Here is a 20,021-nt window from a genome sequence, read left to right as displayed (position 1 = left end):
GGCGGCCAGGAAGGGTCAGGTTTAAAAGTGTCCATGATTAGATGTGCAACCTTGGCACCGATGTTTACAAGTGATCCGCTGTCATATACTATAAGACTAGAGGATTTTGGGATGTAAACCAGAGCAAAAAATAAGTAAAAAACAAGAAAAGTGGATAGTCGGAGCGGAGCGGTCAGGAAGGCGTCTGGACGTGGCCGCGCCATCTTGGATCATCATTTGAGTCCTCCTTTCCACTCTTCACACGGCCGCTGACCCGGACCGTGACAATTTGTTTTGGAGCTGCTAGAGTTTTGTATGTTGATCTGTCTGCTCGAATATCTGGCACATTTCAATTGCTTTGCTCAAAGTTAGGTCACTGTCGCGCAGCAGTTGCTTTCTCATGCTGTCACTATTTATACCACAAACGAGTCTGTCTCTGATAGCTCGTCTTTAAGCTGGCCAAATCTGAAACTGCCTGCCTTATTTTTCAAGTCGCTCACGTAAGACTCAATTGTTTCATCTGGTCGTTGGTTTCTGGTGTTAAACTTGTGCCTTTCCATTGTTATGTTTGTTTGGGGATTACACAGTTCCCGAAATTTGCACTTGAGACATTCCGGGTCTTCTCTCGATTCTGCTTCAGTCACCAATCGTCTGTGTTCTCCTTCCCCCACGTGCACAGCAGGTGCATAAACGAAGGCGCACTCCCGCTCGATGGCTTCAGAGCCGGCCAGGTTTAGCAGGATGAACGCTCTAGTTCGAACATCCTTATCGGAATGAGCAGCAGCTATGAATATGTCGTATTCCTGCTCGAATACACACCACTTCTCGGCGATGTTTCCACTGAACACCAAAGGTTCTGGCCTATGGAATCCGTCTGACGTGGTCGTTGATGCTTAATAGCCTTTGCTACGATAGCCAAGCAACGCTAGCTGGTTGTTTGCTTCGTCCGCAAAGTGCTGAGAAAACGTTAGCCTGACAGCTCGGCAGGGCTGTAGCACACGACCAAACCACAACTTCTGACACCATGTTTTATGTTCAGTAATGACTCTGGATTCGTGATTACTAGCAAGCTTTGTTTTACTACGTAACCGAGCAGCCATTACATGTAAGCAACTTCACTCCCGCGGGGGGGCGGGTCTCACCTTCGCGCTGTCTCACTGCGTGCGTGCACAGCGTACTACTTGGAACAGGTATATGAAAGCAGCATTAACGAACAATATTAGTCAGATGTTCTACAATAACCAAACAGCAGCGAACTTTAATACTTTCACTAAACATAAGATGGCTTAGATGGCGTTTTTCCTGAGACCTGAGGATGTCCTGAAATGAACACCATAGCATCAGATCACATCAAATATCGCATGTTGTTGTTTGAGGTTCTGGTAGAAAAACCATTTAATGTTAAGCTGTTATCATTTTTAATAAACTTGAAGTTATATTTGGTTATTGATTTTTCGATGCATGCTAACAGGTAAATCGTTGTTTTGTCTTTTGTCTTAATAAAGTCATCTTAACGCCATCAAACTCTATCCAAACTATCTTTGGCCTTTCATTATGCTCATATGTCAACTTATTCATTTTTCTGATGTTTGGTCTCTGCATGATCACATGGTGTTCAGGCCGGTGTTGATTAGAGCTGCAGCTCTGAGATTCCCAGTAGTGTGACAGAAAGAGCCAATTAAGCAGCCCCGATAATTAATCCCTGTGTTCTTCTCAAAGGAAGCCAAATTCTGTTGTACTGACCTCGGGACCAATTAGCTTCAAAAGGAAAATGGGAACAAATATACAGATGAAATACCTGAAGGAAGGAGCAACAGTCAAATTAGATAAACCTCAGAGGAAACATCTGCGCTCCTCTGAATTCAATATCAGAGCAGGAAATAATATCACGCTGCAGCTTTTCATCGTAGGAGGAAAGATATAATCACTTATATAATAGTTATTTTCTTTCTGAAGAACATTTAAGTATTTATTTATTTTTGCACATGCTAGCAAACATAAAATGTGATTAGGAACTTAACTTAAAGTTTGTTAACTCAGTGTTTATCACACGAGAATCAGAATATGTATCGGCCTTATAAAACAGACATTGCGCTGGAGTTTTAAAAAAAAAACTGAATCTGGTATTCAGTGAAAAACACGTCAGAAGTGCGTGTGCACAAAAATCACCAGATTCAGAGTCGCGTCAGGTTGTCCCACATGTCTCTGCTCGTTGTCCTAACAGACCCACACCCTGACAAACCTCCGGAGACCGATGGGCTCAGGGACCTTTACACTGCCACAAGCTGCTTTGAGCCAATCACAGCGGTGCTGTGTTTGAGGTCAGCCTTTCAGTGGGACATGAGCAACTGGCTATAAGATGACTTGAGAAAAGACCGGGTTTTTCCTGACGTTAAACCAGCGCTGCAGGTAAGAAAGATCTTGTTTTCTCTTTCTTCTCGCTTTTGTTTGCTTTTTAAAACCAGTGTTTGGATTTAAAAAAATATTTTGGTTAGAGTCCAAACACTGAGACAGTTCTCAAAGTCAGAGGTGTGGACTCGAGTCACATGACTTGGACTCGAGTCAGACTCGAGTCATTAATTTTATGACTTTAGACTTGACTTGAAAAAATGTTGTAAGACTTGTGACTTGACTTGGACTTTTACACCAATGACTTGGGACTTGAATTGGACTTGAACCGGTTTACTTGAAAAGACTTGATATTTTACCCCAAATATAAAATTTAACATGCATATTATATAGAGATTGAAAATGTGACGTCATTCACGGGTAGAACCGCAAAGGATTCTGGGAACTCGTGGCAAGAGGTACTAGCGCACGCAGGCTTTCAATTAAAATCAGTCACACAGCGATAAAAAGAAACACAAAAATGTCAAGAAGCTGTTGTATTATTAACTGCAATAGCCGGTCGCATGACAGCCACGGGAAGCCGACGGGTAAAGAGATCGGTTGTTATCGGATTACGTCGTTGAAGAGAAATTGTTCGAGCCATGTTTCCGAAGTGACAAAGACGCGACGGGTGGCCTGGATTGCAGCCATTCAAAGATCAAATATAACGTCTCAGAACACTCCAGCTCACAGGTTAGTCTGCTCCAAGCATTTACACAAAGGTCAGTCTGCTGTTGTAGTTAATGCGTCATTTTCTTAACATAATTGGTGATATAGGTTACAAGCAAGTCTGGCGCTGAACAGAAATTGTCGCGCTATGCTCCTTTATTTATTGTGCATAAATAGTGAATTGTCCTGACACAATATTGCGTTTCGCTTCTGTTATTATGGTACATTGACAAAAACATATACTTTTATTCACAGGATAAAACAGGTTTTTTGTATCACTAATTGCCCAGTACGATTACAGCATACAATATTATTGTCACTGCTACATTTCTGTGATGGGTACCAGAAATTATTTCCACTACTAATTAATTACCGTTGAGCTCAAAGGTCCTATTAATAAACGGTTAACGAATGTGTATTTATGACGACAATTTGTGAGACTGGTAAACTTATGATACGTACGATGGTCTTTACTTTCTACACGGTGCATTTCAAGGTCCTGTACCCATCCGTCGGTAAACTGTACCTGGGCTTGTTGCAGTGACCTGAAGTTACTAAACTTCATGAGTGTGTGCACTCACTCCAAGAACCGTATAATTATAAATATGCATATAAATATGCTACGATGAGATAGCTGACTTCATCTAACTAGCAAATGTTGTCCAGGCTACGTTGGTGATGCAGTTTTTTTAATGTGTATGATATTTTTGTCATGCGATTTCAAAGCCGGTCCTACAAGCGCATCCAAGAATAACATGCAGCTTATCTCAGAACTGTCGGTGAAAATTATTCTTGGAGCTAGGTTTAATTGAGCTGCATTTTAAAGAGGTGCAATTTCACAATTTGTGTATATTTTCTAAGTTCACTATTTTGTCATGTGTTGAGAAAAACACAGATTTAAAATTACATGGTCTAATATTTACATTTAGCATAACTGCAACATGCTTTTTTTCATTTTTTTTTTAAAGACTCGAAAGGACTTGAAATTCAAAGTTTCAGACTTGTGACTTGACTCGGACTTTTACACCAGTGACTTGAGACTCGACTCTGACTTGCCTGACATTACTTGAGACTTGACTTGAGACTTGAGGATAAAGACTTGAGACTTACTTGAGACTTGCAAAACAATGACTTGGTCCCACCTCTGCTCAAAGTACTCAGAGTACTTTTAATCAGCTATTTAAAAATAGAAACTAGTTTAATTTGAGGTGAAACACAGAATGCAACGATGTGCAAATCTCAGAAACCCATATTTTATTCTATTTACGTGATGGCAGCAGCACATCTGTAAAAGTAGGACAGGTCCATGTTTGCTCTCTAACGTCAGTGTGTGATGGTCTGATGGAGGATTCCAGCTGCTCAGCAGTCCTGGCTCTGCTTCGTCCTCTTCAGTCTAAGGACCTCCATGTTTGGATGGGTCTGACCTCAGATCTGTTTTAAGGAGTTTTGGTCCAGAGGACATGGTGCTGTTTCTCCATCGTGGTCACACGTGGCTTCATCTCTGTGTGATGGAGCAGTAACCTGCACGCTGAGCTGCTCGCTGGTTCTTTTGAAGTGTTCCTGAGCCCGTGCACTGATGTTGTAATGTACAGGTCACAGTTATCGGCCTTGTCCCTGTGCATGACGAGACGTTCAAAGACAATTTGGAACTGAAGAACATTATTCTGAAATTGCAGTTTTTTGCAGGCCTGTCACTGACCTGTTGCCAATTAGTTATCAAATGTTCCTCTCACTGTTTCTTACTTTTCCGGCCTTTTGTTGCCTCATCCTAACTTCTCTGAGACGTGTTGCTGCCATCAAATTAGATATCAGGAATATGTCCTCTGTGTTCTATTGTGAGTAAAATACGAGTTTGTGAGATTTAAAATCTTTGTATTCCGTTTACATTTTCAAAAGTTCCAGATGAACCAATGCACTAACTACTTATGTAGAAATCCCTTTTTTTTTTGGTCATTATTTACCAAAAAAAACCTGTTTAAAAGAAAAAAATACTGCACTGTTTTACAGCTACGGTTACAGCACCAAAATTCAGTGAACTTAAGCACAGCCGATTCTTTCACACATGTCGGTAAAGGCAGACTGCGCGGTGAGGTGCCCACCGCCAATTTAAATGAAGTATGCTCACTGTGTGTGCAATCTTTTCAGCAGCCTTAAAAATGTAATTGTGTTTGGAAGAAGTGGAAAATTTTAGCAGGCAAGAACTGCATTTGGATAAGTCCCCGTGTCCTCTCGGCGACGGTGGTGCTGACTGTTTCTGTGTGGCCGTCTCTGTGCAGGTGAAGCCAGAGCCATGTTGGAAGCACCGCTAAGCAGAAACTTCTCCCATTGCACATTTGTGTTACGAGGGTTTCCCTCGCTGCAGAAACACCGCCGGCTGTTGGCGCTGCCATTTAGCGCCTCCTACCTGTTGGTGCTGCTCGGAAACTCGCTGCTGGTGTACGTCATCTGCAGCGTGGAGAGACTGCACAGCCCCATGTACCTCCTCATTTGCACGCTCTGCTTTGTTGACATCCTGGTTGTGACAACCATCATCCCCAACATGCTCCTTGGCTTTCTGTTCGACTGGAATGAGATTTCATTGGTGGGCTGCTTGACTCAAATGTTCTTCATTCATTTCCTGTCCTCAGTGGAGTCAACCCTGTTGTTGGCAATGGCACTGGACCGCTACTTCGCCATCTGCCGGCCACTGCGCTACAATGAAATAATTAACTCCTCCATGCTGGTGAGGCTAGTGCTCTTCACGCTGGTGCGCAGCGTCTCCATCATGGCGACGCTCGTAGGTTTGGCAGGTTCTCTGCAGTTCTGTGGTTCCAACGTAATCCAGCACTGCTACTGCGACCACATGGCGCTGGTCAGCCTGGCGTGTGACAGCACAAGCCGGAGCAGTGCAGCTGGCCTTGCTGTCATCATCTGCTTTGTAGGAGCTGACATACCAATTATTTTCTTTTCCTATATGAAGATACTGAGCGTGGTCTTGCGATCGGCAGCAGCCGGTGAAGACAGCAGGAAAGCTTTTCACACCTGCAGCACTCACCTCATTGTTATGATGTGTTTTTACCTGGTGGGCAGCATCACCTTCCTCTCTCACAACCTGAACATCCCCATACCAACAGATATCAACAATTCCATGGGACTCATGTACATCCTTTTCCCAGCAACAATCAACCCTATCATCTACGGAGTACGAACCAAAGAAATCCGTGACAGCTTTCTGAGAATTTTCAAAAACAGAGCAAAGAAAATAATGACTGCGAAGGTTTCGTCTGCTGGAAAAGAAAAATCATGAAGCCCCTCTTCTGTGGGGTTTGGTTTATATGATCTTCATGAACCTCTTTTATGCAAACATACTTTTTTTTATACAACTAATGCCTGTAGTTTCAGACTCTGAAGTGGAAACAGGACCTTGGAACCATCCCAGAGTTTCAGATTATAGACGGCTGCTTTGAAACTGGGTTCTGCTCATATGCACCAAATTTTTGCTTTTGGGAGTTCTTGGGTGCTGGAAAATATCCCGCCTGGGAACTCTGTTGTCCAGTTGGGGTACCTCATTTTTTAATGTTGGCAATAACAGAGAAACTTGTTGATGGGGAGGAAGGGCTTGCTGGAGGCCAAGTGTTGTTCTGTTACTGGACTTCTGTGCTGTTGGTCTATAATGAACATTGGTTGATTTTGTCATTTTTTACTACATGCAATGGCCAACTCACCTGTCTCTGACCTGGACTAGGTGTATTAAGGAGGATGCCAGACAGCCATGAAAAATGAAAGTGTGCTGGGAGGATCTGGGACGGGCCTTGGAGTGGAGATCTTCACCTCCTGCAAAACTTTTGCAGCATTATTCTGATTGGGGCCAGGGACACCGAGTCTGAATGGACCACATTCAACACCACCACTGCTGATGTGACTGAATGAGGCTATGGCTGTAAGGTGTTTAGGGCACGTCATGGCAGAGCCCCACCAGTAAACACTGGAGGTAAAGGGAAATGTGATGGTGAAGGAGTAGACCTATCAGGGATAAAGGGCTTATGGGACAGTTGGCATGTTTAGGCAGAGTACGACCATGACATGAAAAAAGAGTGGGAGTTTTTCAGGGAGTGAGGTATTTGCTGCTGCTGCTCTTGTGACCTAAGCGCAGATATGCAGCAGAAAAATCAAACTGTGACTGCAAGGTATACATGAGTCTGAAAACCTCCTGCAAGACGTGTTATCTGAAGTCTAACTGTTAATGAATGCTCAGGGATTCAGACATGCTGTCGAAAGCATTTGCTGTTTGGTGAATCACTATAAAGCTTCTTTAAAAGGCATCTCTACAATTAACACATTCATTCATTTCCTTAAATGGAACACCCAGCATTAGGCATTAGCACAAGTACCGTATTTTTCACACTATAAGGCGCTCTTAGAATTATTTAATTTTCTCAAAAATTGACAGTGCGCCTTATGTATGAATTCTGGTTGTGCTTACTGACCTCAAACTGATTTTTTGTGGTACACGGCGCTCAAAACTATGTCAAAAATGTTTCAGTACAACTTTGGTAAGCTACGAAGCCACACCGCTTGATGGATTGTCGGAGCATTATGGCTACTGTAGTCAGGAGCCTCGTGGAGTGATCTGGGTCCTAAACTCCGTCCTTCAGGTCCCAAAGTCAAACGAACACTGCAGCATCACTGAGAGTTAAAAACTGTCTAAATTCTTTCATCTTTAATAAAAGTGTAACAGGTGTAGCAATTAAGTTTAACATCCAGGCATCCATGAAAACAGAATTTATTCAATTTAAAGAAGTTAGAAGTTAGCAGGAAGTTAGCTCGCTAGTTTCCACCTAAACATGATATAGCATGTTCTGACTGGGAGATTTCTGAAAAATTTCAAACATACAGCTTTGTTATCACTTCCAACATAAACTAGAAAGTGCATTTTCTGAAGAAACTGCAGTGTGAATGCTTGAATCTGAATGCATGCACTGAAATGAATTAATTGCTGAATTTTGAGTTAAAAATATTGAATGAGATAAAAAAACAAAACAAAAAAAAAACGAATTTAACCTGAAAACAAAGGTGCTGAACTGCTAAAAGCTGGACGTTACACAGAAGAAGAAGTTGGAAAAAAACTGAAAATGTTTTAAATGTAAATTAGAAAACCCTAAGAAATGAGAAAAGAACATTTAGAGTCAGAAAACATCTGAATGAATATTAAAAGTTCATATTCTTTGAATCACTGAATGACTAAAATGTGATCCCTCCGCTTGGATCCACACCATTTAAAAATTTTAAATGTCTGAGCTTTTAAAGACACAGTGTTAGAAAGAGAACAACGATGGCGACATTTTGAGGGTAAAATGATGGCTTTAACACTGTGGACACAGCAGCAGTTGAAAGAGAAGTGCTTAAGATGAATCTTGGCAGAGTGGCAGGCAGAGCTCGTTAAGCAGGCAGGTGTGAGCCTGGTTGCTATAGTGACTGCACCCAATGGCTCCATACACACGTACACAGACATGCGCCTCACTTTTGCTGCTTAAAATGAACAGAAAAGTCAGGCCGAAACAAATCGCTCCCAAATGAAAAGTACATGTCGTACTGACAAAATTCTTTCACCGTGAGCGACAGCAATGTCCAGTCTACCTAATTCTCAGTTTTCATGCCTGTGGAGTTTATTATATGGACGTGGTGACAGTGTAAAAACACCATGCTCTTCTGATTTTCAAACGAACCTTCTGAGCCGTTTTAACATTAGAGTCTATGGAAGAGTTGGAGGGAGGAGGCTGTGCATTGGTGACATTTATGAAAGAACCATAACACCTAGTACAATAGTAAACACATTGGATGAAAGAGGACAGCGATGGATAAGTTTTGAGGGTAAAATCATACCTGTAGAGCAAACGCTGCGGACACAGCAGCAGTTTTAAAAAAGATTTTAAGATTAATTTTTTTGCTCCTCTCACTCTAGCAGTTGAGCTGTCTCACTCTAGCCCCAACATTCCGTCCCATACACACCCATTATAAATTTTGAAACGGGTGAAAAAACATCATGAAACTTAAACTGGAACTGAAGAAAAAGTATAATAGATATTGAAAAGATAAATGCAAGTTGAATAGTTGAATGTCTTGTCTTCGTTTTAAAGTTTGAATGGTGGCTCTATGTCAATGTATGTGGAAGTAGTAAGAGTTTAAAAATGAGTAAGTTGAATGAGGATTTGAAGGGTCTCCCCATTGAAATACATTATAAATTTTTGTTGAATAAAGTTGAATAAAATTAAAAATATAAATGTTAAAAATATGAAAAATGGAAGCAGTGTTGTCCAAAAGAATAGGAATCTAACGGTGTTGGAATGGTTTTTCTAAGTTGAACGGTTTTGAAGGAGTAGGATTACAAAAAACGTACGGAATACAGAATAAAATATAATAACTAGAAAGTGCATTTTCTGAAGAAACTGCAGTGTGAATGCTTGAATCTGAATGTATGCACTGAAATGAATTAATTGCTGAATTTTGAGTTAAAAATATTGAATGAGATTAAAAAAAAACAAAAAAAAAACCGAATTTAACCTGAAAACAAAAGTGCTGAACTGCTAAAAGCTGAAGGTTACACAGAAGAAGAAGTTGGAAAAAAGCTGAAAATGTTTTAATTGTAAATTAGAAAAACCTAAGAAATGAGAAAAGAACTTTTAGAGTCAGAAAACATCTGAAAGAATATTAAAAGGTCATATTGTTTGAATCACTGAATGACTAAAATGTGATCCCTCCACTTGGATCCACACAGTTTAAAAAGTTTAAATGTCTGAGCTTTGAAAGACAAGATGTTGGAAAGAGAACAACGATGGCGACGTTTTGAGGGTAAAATGATGGCTTTAACACTGTGGACACAGCAGCAGTTGAAAGAGAAGTGTTTAAGATGAATCTTGGTACAGTGGCAGGCAGAGCTTGTTAAGCAGGCAGGTGTGAGCCTGGTTGCTATAGTGACCGCACCCAATGGCTCCATACACACGACACAGACATGCACCTCACTTTTGCTGCTTAAAATGAACAGAAAAGTCAGGCCGAAACAAATCGTTCCCAAATGAAAAGTACATGTCGTACTGACAAAATTCTTTCACCGTGAGCGACAGCCATGTCTAGTCTACCTAATTCTCAGTTTTCATGCCTGTGGAGCTTATTATATGGACGTGGTGACAGTGTAAAGACACCATGCTCTTCTGATTTTCAAACCAACCTTCTGAGCCATTTTAACATTAGTCTATGGAAGAGTTGGAGGGAGGAGGCTGTGCATTGGTGACATTTATGAAAGAACCATAACACCTAGTACAATAGTAAACACATTGGATGAAAGAGGACCGCCATGGCTACGTTTTGAGGGTAAAATCATACCTGTAGAGCAAACGCTGTGGACACAGCAGCAGTTTTAAAAAAGATTTTAAGATTAATTTTTTTGCTCCTCTCACTCTAGCAGTTGAGCTGTCTCACTCTAGCCCCAACATTCCGTCCCATACACACCCATTATAAACTCTGAAACGGGTGAAAAAACATCATGAAACTTAAACTGGAACTGAAGAAAAAGTATAATAGATATTGAAAAGATAAATGCAAGTTGAATAGTTGAATGTCTTGTCTTCGTTTTAAAGTTTGAATGGTGGCTCTATGTCAATGTATGTGGAAGTAGTAAGAGTTTAAAAATGAGTAAGTTGAATGAGGATTTGAAGGGTCTCCCCATTGAAATACATTATAAATTTTTGTTGAATAAAGTTGAATAAAATTAAAAATATAAATGTTAAAAATATGAAAAATGGAAGCAGTGTTGTCCAAAAGAATAGGAATCTAACGGTGTTGGAATGGTTTTTCTAAGTTGAACGGTTTTGAAGGAGTAGGATTACAAAAAACGTACGGAATACAGAATAAAATATAATAATAATAATAACTAGAAAGTGCATTTTCTGAAGAAACTGCAGTGTGAATGCTTGAATCTGAATGTATGCACTGAAATGAATTAATTGCTGAATTTTGAGTTAAAAATATTGAATGAGATAAAAAACAAAAAAAAAAAAAAACGAATTTAACCTGAAAACAAAGGTGCTGAACTGCTAAAAGCTGAAGGTTACACAGAAGAAGGAGTTGGAAAAAAACTGAAAATGCTTTAAATGTAAATTAGAAAACCCTAAGAAATGAGAAAAGAACATTTAGAGTCAGAAAACATCTGAATGAATATTAAAAGGTCATATTCTTTGAATCACTGAATGACTCAAATGTGATCCCTCCACTTTGATCCACACAGTTTAAAAAGTTTAAATGCCTGAGCTTTGAAAGATACGGTGTTGGAAAGAGAACAATAATGGCGACAATTTGAGGGTAAAATGATGGCTGTAACACTGTGGACACAGCAGCAGTTGAAAGAGAAGTGTTTAAGATGAATCTTGGTACAGTGGCAGGCAGAGCTCGTTAAGCAGGCAGGTGTGAGCCTGGTTGCTATAGTGACCGCACCCAATGGCTCCATACACACGTACACAGACATGCGCCTCACTTTTGCTGCTTAAAATGAACAGAAAAGTCAGGCCGAAACAAATCGCTCCCAAATGAAAAGTAAAAGTCGTATTGACGAAATTCTTTCACCGTGAGCGACAGCAGCTTCTAGTCTACTGAATTCTCAGTTTTCATGCCTGTGGAGTTTATTATATGGACGTGGTGACAGTGTAAAGACACCATGCTCTTCTGATTTTCAAACCAACCTTCTGAGCCATTTTAACATTAGAGTCTATGGAAGAGTTGGAGGGAGGAGGCTGTGCATTGGTGACATTTATGAAAGAACCATAACACCTAGTACAATAGTAAACACATTGGATGAAAGAGGACCGCCATGGCTACGTTTTGAGGGTAAAATCATACCTGTAGAGCAAACGCTGTGGACACAGCAGCAGTTTTAAAAAAGATTTTAAGATTAATTTTTTTGCTCCTCTCACTCTAGCAGTTGAGCTGTCTCACTCTAGCCCCAACATTCCGTCCCATACACACCCATTATAAACTCTGAAACGGGTGAAAAAACATCATGAAACTTAAACTGGAACTGAAGAAAAAGTATAATAGATATTGAAAAGATAAATGCAAGTTGAATAGTTGAATGTCTTGTCTTCGTTTTAAAGTTTGAATGGTGGCTCTATGTCAATGTATGTGGAAGTAGTAAGAGTTTAAAAATGAGTAAGTTGAATGAGGATTTGAAGGGTCTCCCCATTGAAATACATTATAAATTTTTGTTGAATAAAGTTGAATAAAATTAAAAATATAAATGTTAAAAATATGAAAAATGGAAGCAGTGTTGTCCAAAAGAATAGGAATCTAACAGTGTTGGAATGGTTTTTCTAAGTTGAACGGTTTTGAAGGAGTAGGATTACAAAAAACGTACGGAATACAGAATAAAATATAATAATAATAATAACTAGAAAGTGCATTTTCTGAAGAAACTGCAGTGTGAATGCTTGAATCTGAATGTATGCACTGAAATGAATTAATTACTGAATTTAAGTTAAAAATCTTGAATGAGATAAAAAAAAAAACCGAATTTAACCTGAAAACAAAAGTGCTGAACTGCTAAAAGCTGAAGGTTACACAGAAGAAGAAGTTGGAAAAAAGCTGAAAATGTTTTAATTTTAAATTAGAAAAACCTAAGAAATGAGAAAAGAACATTTAGAGTCAGAAAACATCTGAAAGAATATTAAAAGGTCATATTCTTTGAATCACTGAATGACTAAAATGTGATCCCTCCGCTTGGATCCACACCATTTAAAAATTTTAAATGTCTGAGCTTTTAAAGACACAGTGTTAGAAAGAGAACAATGATGGCGACATTTTGAGGGTAAAATGATGGCTGTAACACTGTGGACACAGCAGCAGTTGAAAGAGAAGTGTTTAAGATGAATCTTGGCAGAGTGGCAGGCAGAGCTCGTTAAGCAGGCAGGTGTGAGCCTGGTTGCTATAGTGACTGCACCCAATGGCTCCATACACACGTACACAGACATGCGCCTCACTTTTGCTGCTTAAAATGAACAGAAAAGTCAGGCCGAAACAAATCGCTCCCAAATGAAAAGTATAGGTCGTATTGACGAAATTCTTTCACCGTGAGCGGCAGCAATGTCCAGTCTACCTAATTCTCAGTTTTCATGCCTGTGGAGTTTATTATATGGACGTGGTGACAGTGTAAAAACACCATGCTCTTCTGATTTTCAAACGAACCTTCTGAGCCGTTTTAACATTAGAGTCTATGGAAGAGTTGGAGGGAGGAGGCTGTGCATTGGTGACATTTACGAAAGAACCATAACACCTAGTACAATAGTAAACACATTGGATGAAAGAGGACAGCGATGGCTACATTTTGAGGGTAAAATCATACCTATAGAGCAAACGCTGCAGACACAGCAGCAGTTTTAAAAAAGATTTTAAGATTAATTTTTTTTGCTCCTCTCACTCTAGCAGTTGAGCTGTCTCACTCTAGCCCCAACATTCCGTCCCATACACACCCATTATAAACTCTGAAACGGGTGAAAAAACATCATGAAACTTAAACTGGAACTGAAGAAAAAGTATAATAGATATTGAAAAGATAAATACAAGTTGAATAGTTCAATGTCTTGTCTTCGTTTTAAAGTTTGAATGGTGGCTCTATGTCAATGTATGTGGAAGTAGATACAGTTTAAAGAGGAGGAAGTTGAATGAGAATTTGAAGGGTCTCCCCATTGAAATACATGGGAAATTTTTGTTGAAAAAAGTTGAATAAAATTAAAAATATAAATGTTAAAAATGAGAAAAATAGAAGCAGTCATGTCCAAAAGAATAGGAATCTAATGGTGTTTGAATGGTTTTTCTAAGTTGAACGGTTTTGAAGGAGATAGATTACAAAAAACGTACGGAATCCATAATAATAAAATAGAATAAAATAGAACTAGAAAGTGCATTTTCTGAAGAAACTGCAGTGTGAATGCTTGAATCTGAATGTATGCATTGAAATGAAATAATTACTGAATTTAAGTTAAAAATTTTGAATGAGATAAAAAAAACCCGAATTTAACCTGAAAACAAAAGTGCTGAACTGCTAAAAGCTGAAGGTTACACAGAAGAAGAAGTTGGAAAAAAGCTGAAAATGTTTTAATTGTAAATTAGAAAAACCTAAGAAATGAGAAAAGAACATTTAGAGTCAGAAAACATCTGAAAGAATATTAAAAGGTCATATTCTTTGAATCACTGAATGACTAAAATGTGATCCCTCCACTTGGATCCACACAGTTTAAAAAGTTTAAATGTCTGAGCTTTGAAAGACAAGATGTTGGAAAGAGAACAATAATGGCGACGTTTTGAGGGTAAAATGATGGCTGTAACACTGTGGACACAGCAGCAGTTGAAAGAGAAGTGCTTAAGATGAATCTTGGTACAGTGGCAGGCAGAGCTCGTTAAGCAGGCAGGTGTGAGCCTGGTTGCTATAGTGACCGCACCCAATGGCTCCATACACACGTACACAGACATGCGCCTCACTTTTGCTGCTTAAAATGAACAGAAAAGTCAGGCCGAAACAAATCGTTCCCAAATGAAAAGTAAAAGTCGTACTGACAAAATTCTTTCACCGTGAGCGACAGCCATGTCTAGTCTACCAAATTCTCAGTTTTCATGCCTGTGGAGTTTATTATATGGACGTGGTGACAGTGTAAAGACACCATGCTCTTCTGATTTTCAAACGAACCTTCTGAGCCATTTTAACATTAGAGTCTATGGAAGAGTTGGAGGGAGGAGGCTGTGCATTGGTGACATTTATGAAAGAACCGTAACACCTAGGACAATAGTAAACACATTGGATGAAAGAGAACAGCCATGGCTACGTTTTGAGGGTAAAATCATACCTGTAGAGCAAACGCTGCGGACACAGCAGCAGTTTTAAAAAAGATTTTAAGATTAATTTTTTTGCTCCTCTCACTCTAGCAGTTGAGCTGTCTCACTCTAGCCCCAACATTCCGTCCCATACACACCCATTATAAATTTTGAAACGGGTGAAAAAACATCATGAAACTTAAACTGGAACTGAAGAAAAAGTATAATAGATATTGAAAAGATAAATACAAGTTGAATAGTTGAATGTCTTGTCTTCGTTTTAAAGTTTGAATGGTGGCTCTATGTCAATGTATGTGGAAGTAGTAAGAGTTTAAAAATGAGTAAGTTGAATGAGAATTTGAAGGGTCTCCCCATTGAAATACATGGGAAATTTTTGTTGAATAAAGTTGAATAAAATTAAAAATATAAATGTTAAAAATGAGAAAAATAGAAGCAATCATGTCCAAAATAATAGGAATCTAACGATGTTTGAATGGTTTTTCTAAGTTGAACGGTTTTGAAGGAGTAGGCTTTCAAAAAACGTACGGAATAGATAATAATAAAATAGAACTAGAAAGTGCATTTTCTGAAGAAACTGCAGTGTGAATGCTTGAATCTGAATGTATGTGCTGAAATGAATTAATTGCTGAATTTAAGTTAAAAATGTTGAATGAGATGAAAAATACAGAAGTTTTTGCCTGAAAACAAAAGTGCTGAACTGCTAAAAGCTGAAGGTTACACAGAAGAAGAAGTTGGAAAAAAGCTGAAAATGTTTTAATTGTAAATTAGAAAAACCTAAGAAATGAGAAAAGAACATTTAGAGTCAGAAAACATCTGAAAGAATATTAAAAGGTCATATTCTTTGAATCACTGAATGACTAAAGTGTGATCCCTCCACTTGGATCCACACAGTTTAAAAAGTTTACATCTCTGAGCTTTGAAAGACAAGATGTTGGAAAGAGAACAACGATGGCGACGTTTTGAGGGTAAAATGATGGCTGTAACACTGTGGAGACAGCAGCAGTTGAAAGAGAAGTGTTTAAGATGAATCTTGGTACAGTGGCAGGCAGAGCTCGTTAAGCAGGCAGGTGTGAGCCTGGTTGCTATAGTGACTGCACCCAAGGGCTCCATACACACGTACACAGACATGCACCTCACTTTTGCTGCTTAAAATGAACAGAAAAGTCAGGCCGAAACAAATCGCTCCCAAATGAAAAGTAAAAGTCGTATTGACAAAATTCTTTCACCGTGAGCGACAGCAATGTCTAGTCTACCAAATTCTCAGTTTTCATGCCTGTGGAGCTTATTATATGGACGTGGTGACAGTGGAAAGACACCATGCTCTTCTGATTTTCAAACGAACCTTCTGAGCCATTTTAACATTAGAGTCTATGGAAGAGTTGGAGGGAGGAGGCTGTGCATTGGTGACATTTACGAAAGAACCATAACACCTAGGACAATAGTAAACACATTGGATGAAAGAGGACAGCGATGGCTACGTTTTGAGGGTAAAATCATTCCTGTAGAGCAAACGCTGCGGACACAGCAGCAGTTTTAAAAAATATTTTAAGATAAATTTTTTTGCTCCTCTCACTCTAGCAGTTGAGCTGTCTCACTCTAGCCCCAACATTCCGTCCCATACACACCCATTATAAACTTTGAAACGGGTGAAAAAACATCATGAAACTTAAACTGGAACTGAAGAAAAAGTATAATAGATATTGAAAAGATAAATACAAGTTGAATAGTTGAATGTCTTGTCTTCGTTTTAAAGTTTGAATGGTGGCTCTATGTCAATGTATGTGGAAGTAGATACAGTTTAAAGAGGAGGAAGTTGAATGAGAATTTGAAGGGTCTCCCCATTGAAATACATTATAAATTTTTGTTGAAAAAAGTTGAATAAAATTAAAAATATAAATGTTAAAAATGAGAAAAATAGAAGCAATGTTGTCCAAAAGAATAGGAATCTAACGGTGTTTGAATGGTTTTTCTAAGTTGAACGGTTTTGAAGGAGTAGGCTTTCAAAAAACGTACGGAAAAATAAAATATAATAATAATAAAGATTAGAAGAACAATACTGTGAATGCTTTTCAAGCATTCACACTAACTAGAAAGTGCATTTTCTGAAGAAACTGCAGTGTGAATGCTTGAATCTGAATGTATGCATTGAAATGAAATAATTACTGAATTTAAGTTAAAATTTTTGAATGAGATAAAAAAACAAAACAAAAAAAAAACGAATTTAACCTGAAAACAAAGGTGCTGAACTGCTAAAAGCTGGACGTTACACAGAAGAAGAAGTTGGAAAAAAACTGAAAATGTTTTAAATGTAAATTAGAAAACCCTAAGAAATGAGAAAAGAACATTTAGAGTCAGAAAACATCTGAATGAATATTAAAAGTTCATATTCTTTGAATCACTGAATGACTAAAATGTGATCCCTCCGCTTGGATCCACACCATTTAAAAATTTTAAATGTCTGAGCTTTTAAAGACACAGTGTTAGAAAGAGAACAACGATGGCGACATTTTGAGGGTAAAATGATGGCTGTAACACTGTGGACACAGCAGCAGTTGAAAGAGAAGTGTTTAAGATGAATCTTGGCAGAGTGGCAGGCAGAGCTCGTTAAGCAGGCAGGTGTGAGCCTGGTTGCTATAGTGACTGCACCCAATGGCTCCATACACACGTACACAGACATGCGCCTCACTTTTGCTGCTTAAAATGAACAGAAAAGTCAGGCCGAAACAAATCGCTCCCAAATGAAAAGTATAGGTCGTATTGACGAAATTCTTTCACCGTGAGCGGCAGCAATGTCCAGTCTACCTAATTCTCAGTTTTCATGCCTGTGGAGTTTATTATATGGACGTGGTGACAGTGTAAAAACACCATGCTCTTCTGATTTTCAAACGAACCTTCTGAGCCGTTTTAACATTAGAGTCTATGGAAGAGTTGGAGGGAGGAGGCTGTGCATTGGTGACATTTATGAAAGAACCATAACACCTAGGACAATAGTAAACACATTGGATGAAAGAGGACAGCGATGGCTACGTTTTGAGGGTAAAATCATACCTGTAGAGCAAACGCTGCGGACACAGCAGCAGTTTTAAAAAAGATTTTAAGATTAATTTTTTTGCTCCTCTCACTCTAGCAGTTGAGCTGTCTCACTCTAGCCCCAACATTCCGTCCCATACACACCCATTATAAATTTTGAAACGGGTGAAAAAACATCATGAAACTTAAACTGGAACTGAAGAAAAAGTATAATAGATATTGAAAAGATAAATACAAGTTGAATAGTTGAATGTCTTGTCTTCGTTTTAAAGTTTGAATGGTGGCTCTATGTCAATGTATGTGGAAGTAGATACAGTTTAAAGAGGAGGAAGTTGAATGAGAATTTGAAGGGTCTCCCCATTGAAATACATTATAAATTTTTGTTGAAAAAAGTTGAATAAAATTAAAAATATAAATGTTAAAAATGAGAAAAATAGAAGCAATGTTGTCCAAAAGAATAGGAATCTAACGGTGTTTGAATGGTTTTTCTAAGTTGAACGGTTTTGAAGGAGTAGGCTTTCAAAAAACGTACGGAATACAGAATAAAATATAATAATAAAGATTAGAAGAACAATACTGTGAATGCTTTTCAAGCATTCACACTAATAATAATAATAAAGATTAGAAGAACAATACTGTGAATGCTTTTCAAGCATTCACACTAATAAAGATTAGAAGAACAATACTGTGAATGCTTTTCAAGCATTCACACTAATAAAGATTACAACAACAATACTGTGAATGCTTTTCAAGCATTCACACTAATAAAGATTACAACAACAATACTGTGAATGCTTTTCAAGCATTCACACTAATAATAATAAAGATTACAACAACAATACTGTGAATGCTTTTCAAGCATTCACACTAATGAAGACAGAAAACTAAACAGCAGTGATGTTTGTAGGGTTACTAAAGTTGGGCTAGCTGGTATATAATGATGTGCTACGTGACCGCTAGCTACACAGCTATGTTAGCATAACAAACACAGTGAAGCTGGAGGATGAACGCTAACTCTTTTCCACTCGATAAAAGTTAACGTGAGGGTTTCCGATGGTTAGGGACAAATGCAATCGCATGGCAGGATGCTGTAAACGGACCAAACTTCAGTCAGGGGAACAACTGAGATAATCCATCCACAATACGAGGTTAGTCATTAATATACTGCAACAACATGGGAATAGAGCAGCTGCAGAGAATTCAGCATTAATGAATCAATGGTACAGAAGTGGAGGAAGCAAGAAGAATGAGTTGCGTAAAGTTTGACTTATTTGACTGTTTTGTTTCGCTTAATGCGCCTTATAATCTGAAAAATATGCTAGTCTTTATCTGCCTTCAGCTCACCCTTTTCCCAGCATCCTCCTCTGTTGCACCAACCTTCTGCATGTCCTCCTCCACTACATCCATGAATCTCCTCTGAGCTCCTCGTCGGTTGAAAAGTTCGTTTTTGTTTAGTTTCATGAATCCAGACAAATGGGGACACAAACGTCCTTTTATTTAAGATCCAGTGAAATATACAAGTTTTCCTCACGCCCCGCCAAAATGAACAGTCAGACACAGCTGATGTTTTCTGTTTTTTCTTAAACTGTACGTTACAATGCAAAAACTGGTTTCAGTCTGACTTTAAAGTAAGCAGAAACACATCTTACCCCTCATACAGGATGTTTGAGACTCTTTAACTTTGAATCTTTTCAAAATAAAGGTTTGCACAATTTCTTTACCTGCTCAAGTCACCTGATACGACATATGGATGGATGACATCCCTGCCAATTCTCTTACAAATCATTGATGAATTTCCATGTGGATTCTCTTTCTTCAGCACAGCCACTAGTTTTACTTTGTTTCTGTAAAATCAGCCGGCACGTAGGGATTGCCCATTAGAGCGCTAATCTTCAGCGGTCTAAGGAGCCAGTCCCACAGGCCGAGAGACCGGAGAACGACCCACTGGCAACCTCTGGTCATTGTTCACCAGCCAGCTGTAAGTGGTTAATGTAAAAGAAGGCCGCTACGCCACAAACCTCTCTGTGACTGCCTCCATCACCTGTAGTTTGCATATAAGACGTTGAGTCATCTGCAGACCAGTAAAAGTTGCATCTTCCATG

General features: G+C 38.8%; 1 protein-coding gene across 1 annotated transcript; it reads left to right on the top strand.

The window, feature by feature from the left end:
- The first annotated feature begins 5,326 nt into the window (after positions 1 to 5,326).
- LOC146619556 (olfactory receptor 51E2-like) lies at positions 5,327 to 6,322 on the top strand. The gene has a single exon (XM_085370563.1). The coding sequence runs from the start codon at positions 5,327 to 5,329 to the stop codon at positions 6,320 to 6,322; it is 996 nt and encodes a 331-aa protein (XP_085226689.1).
- Positions 6,323 to 20,021: the final 13,699 nt, after the last annotated feature.

Source organism: Diplotaxodon limnothrissa, linkage group LG14 (assembly GCF_057381915.1).
Source record: "Diplotaxodon limnothrissa isolate DT_005_m linkage group LG14, D_limnothrissa_male_GT1.1, whole genome shotgun sequence".
NCBI classification, from domain to species: Eukaryota; Metazoa; Chordata; class Actinopteri; order Cichliformes; family Cichlidae; genus Diplotaxodon; species Diplotaxodon limnothrissa.
Note: the sequence above shows the minus strand (reverse complement) of the source record. Positions and strands in the feature narration are given on the sequence as shown.

What these genes read in the sequence shown, in the direction of transcription:
- LOC146619556 (XM_085370563.1), top strand. Translation starts at nt 5,327, where the DNA reads ATGTTGGAAGCACCGCTAAGCAGAAACTTCTCCCATTGCACATTTGTG.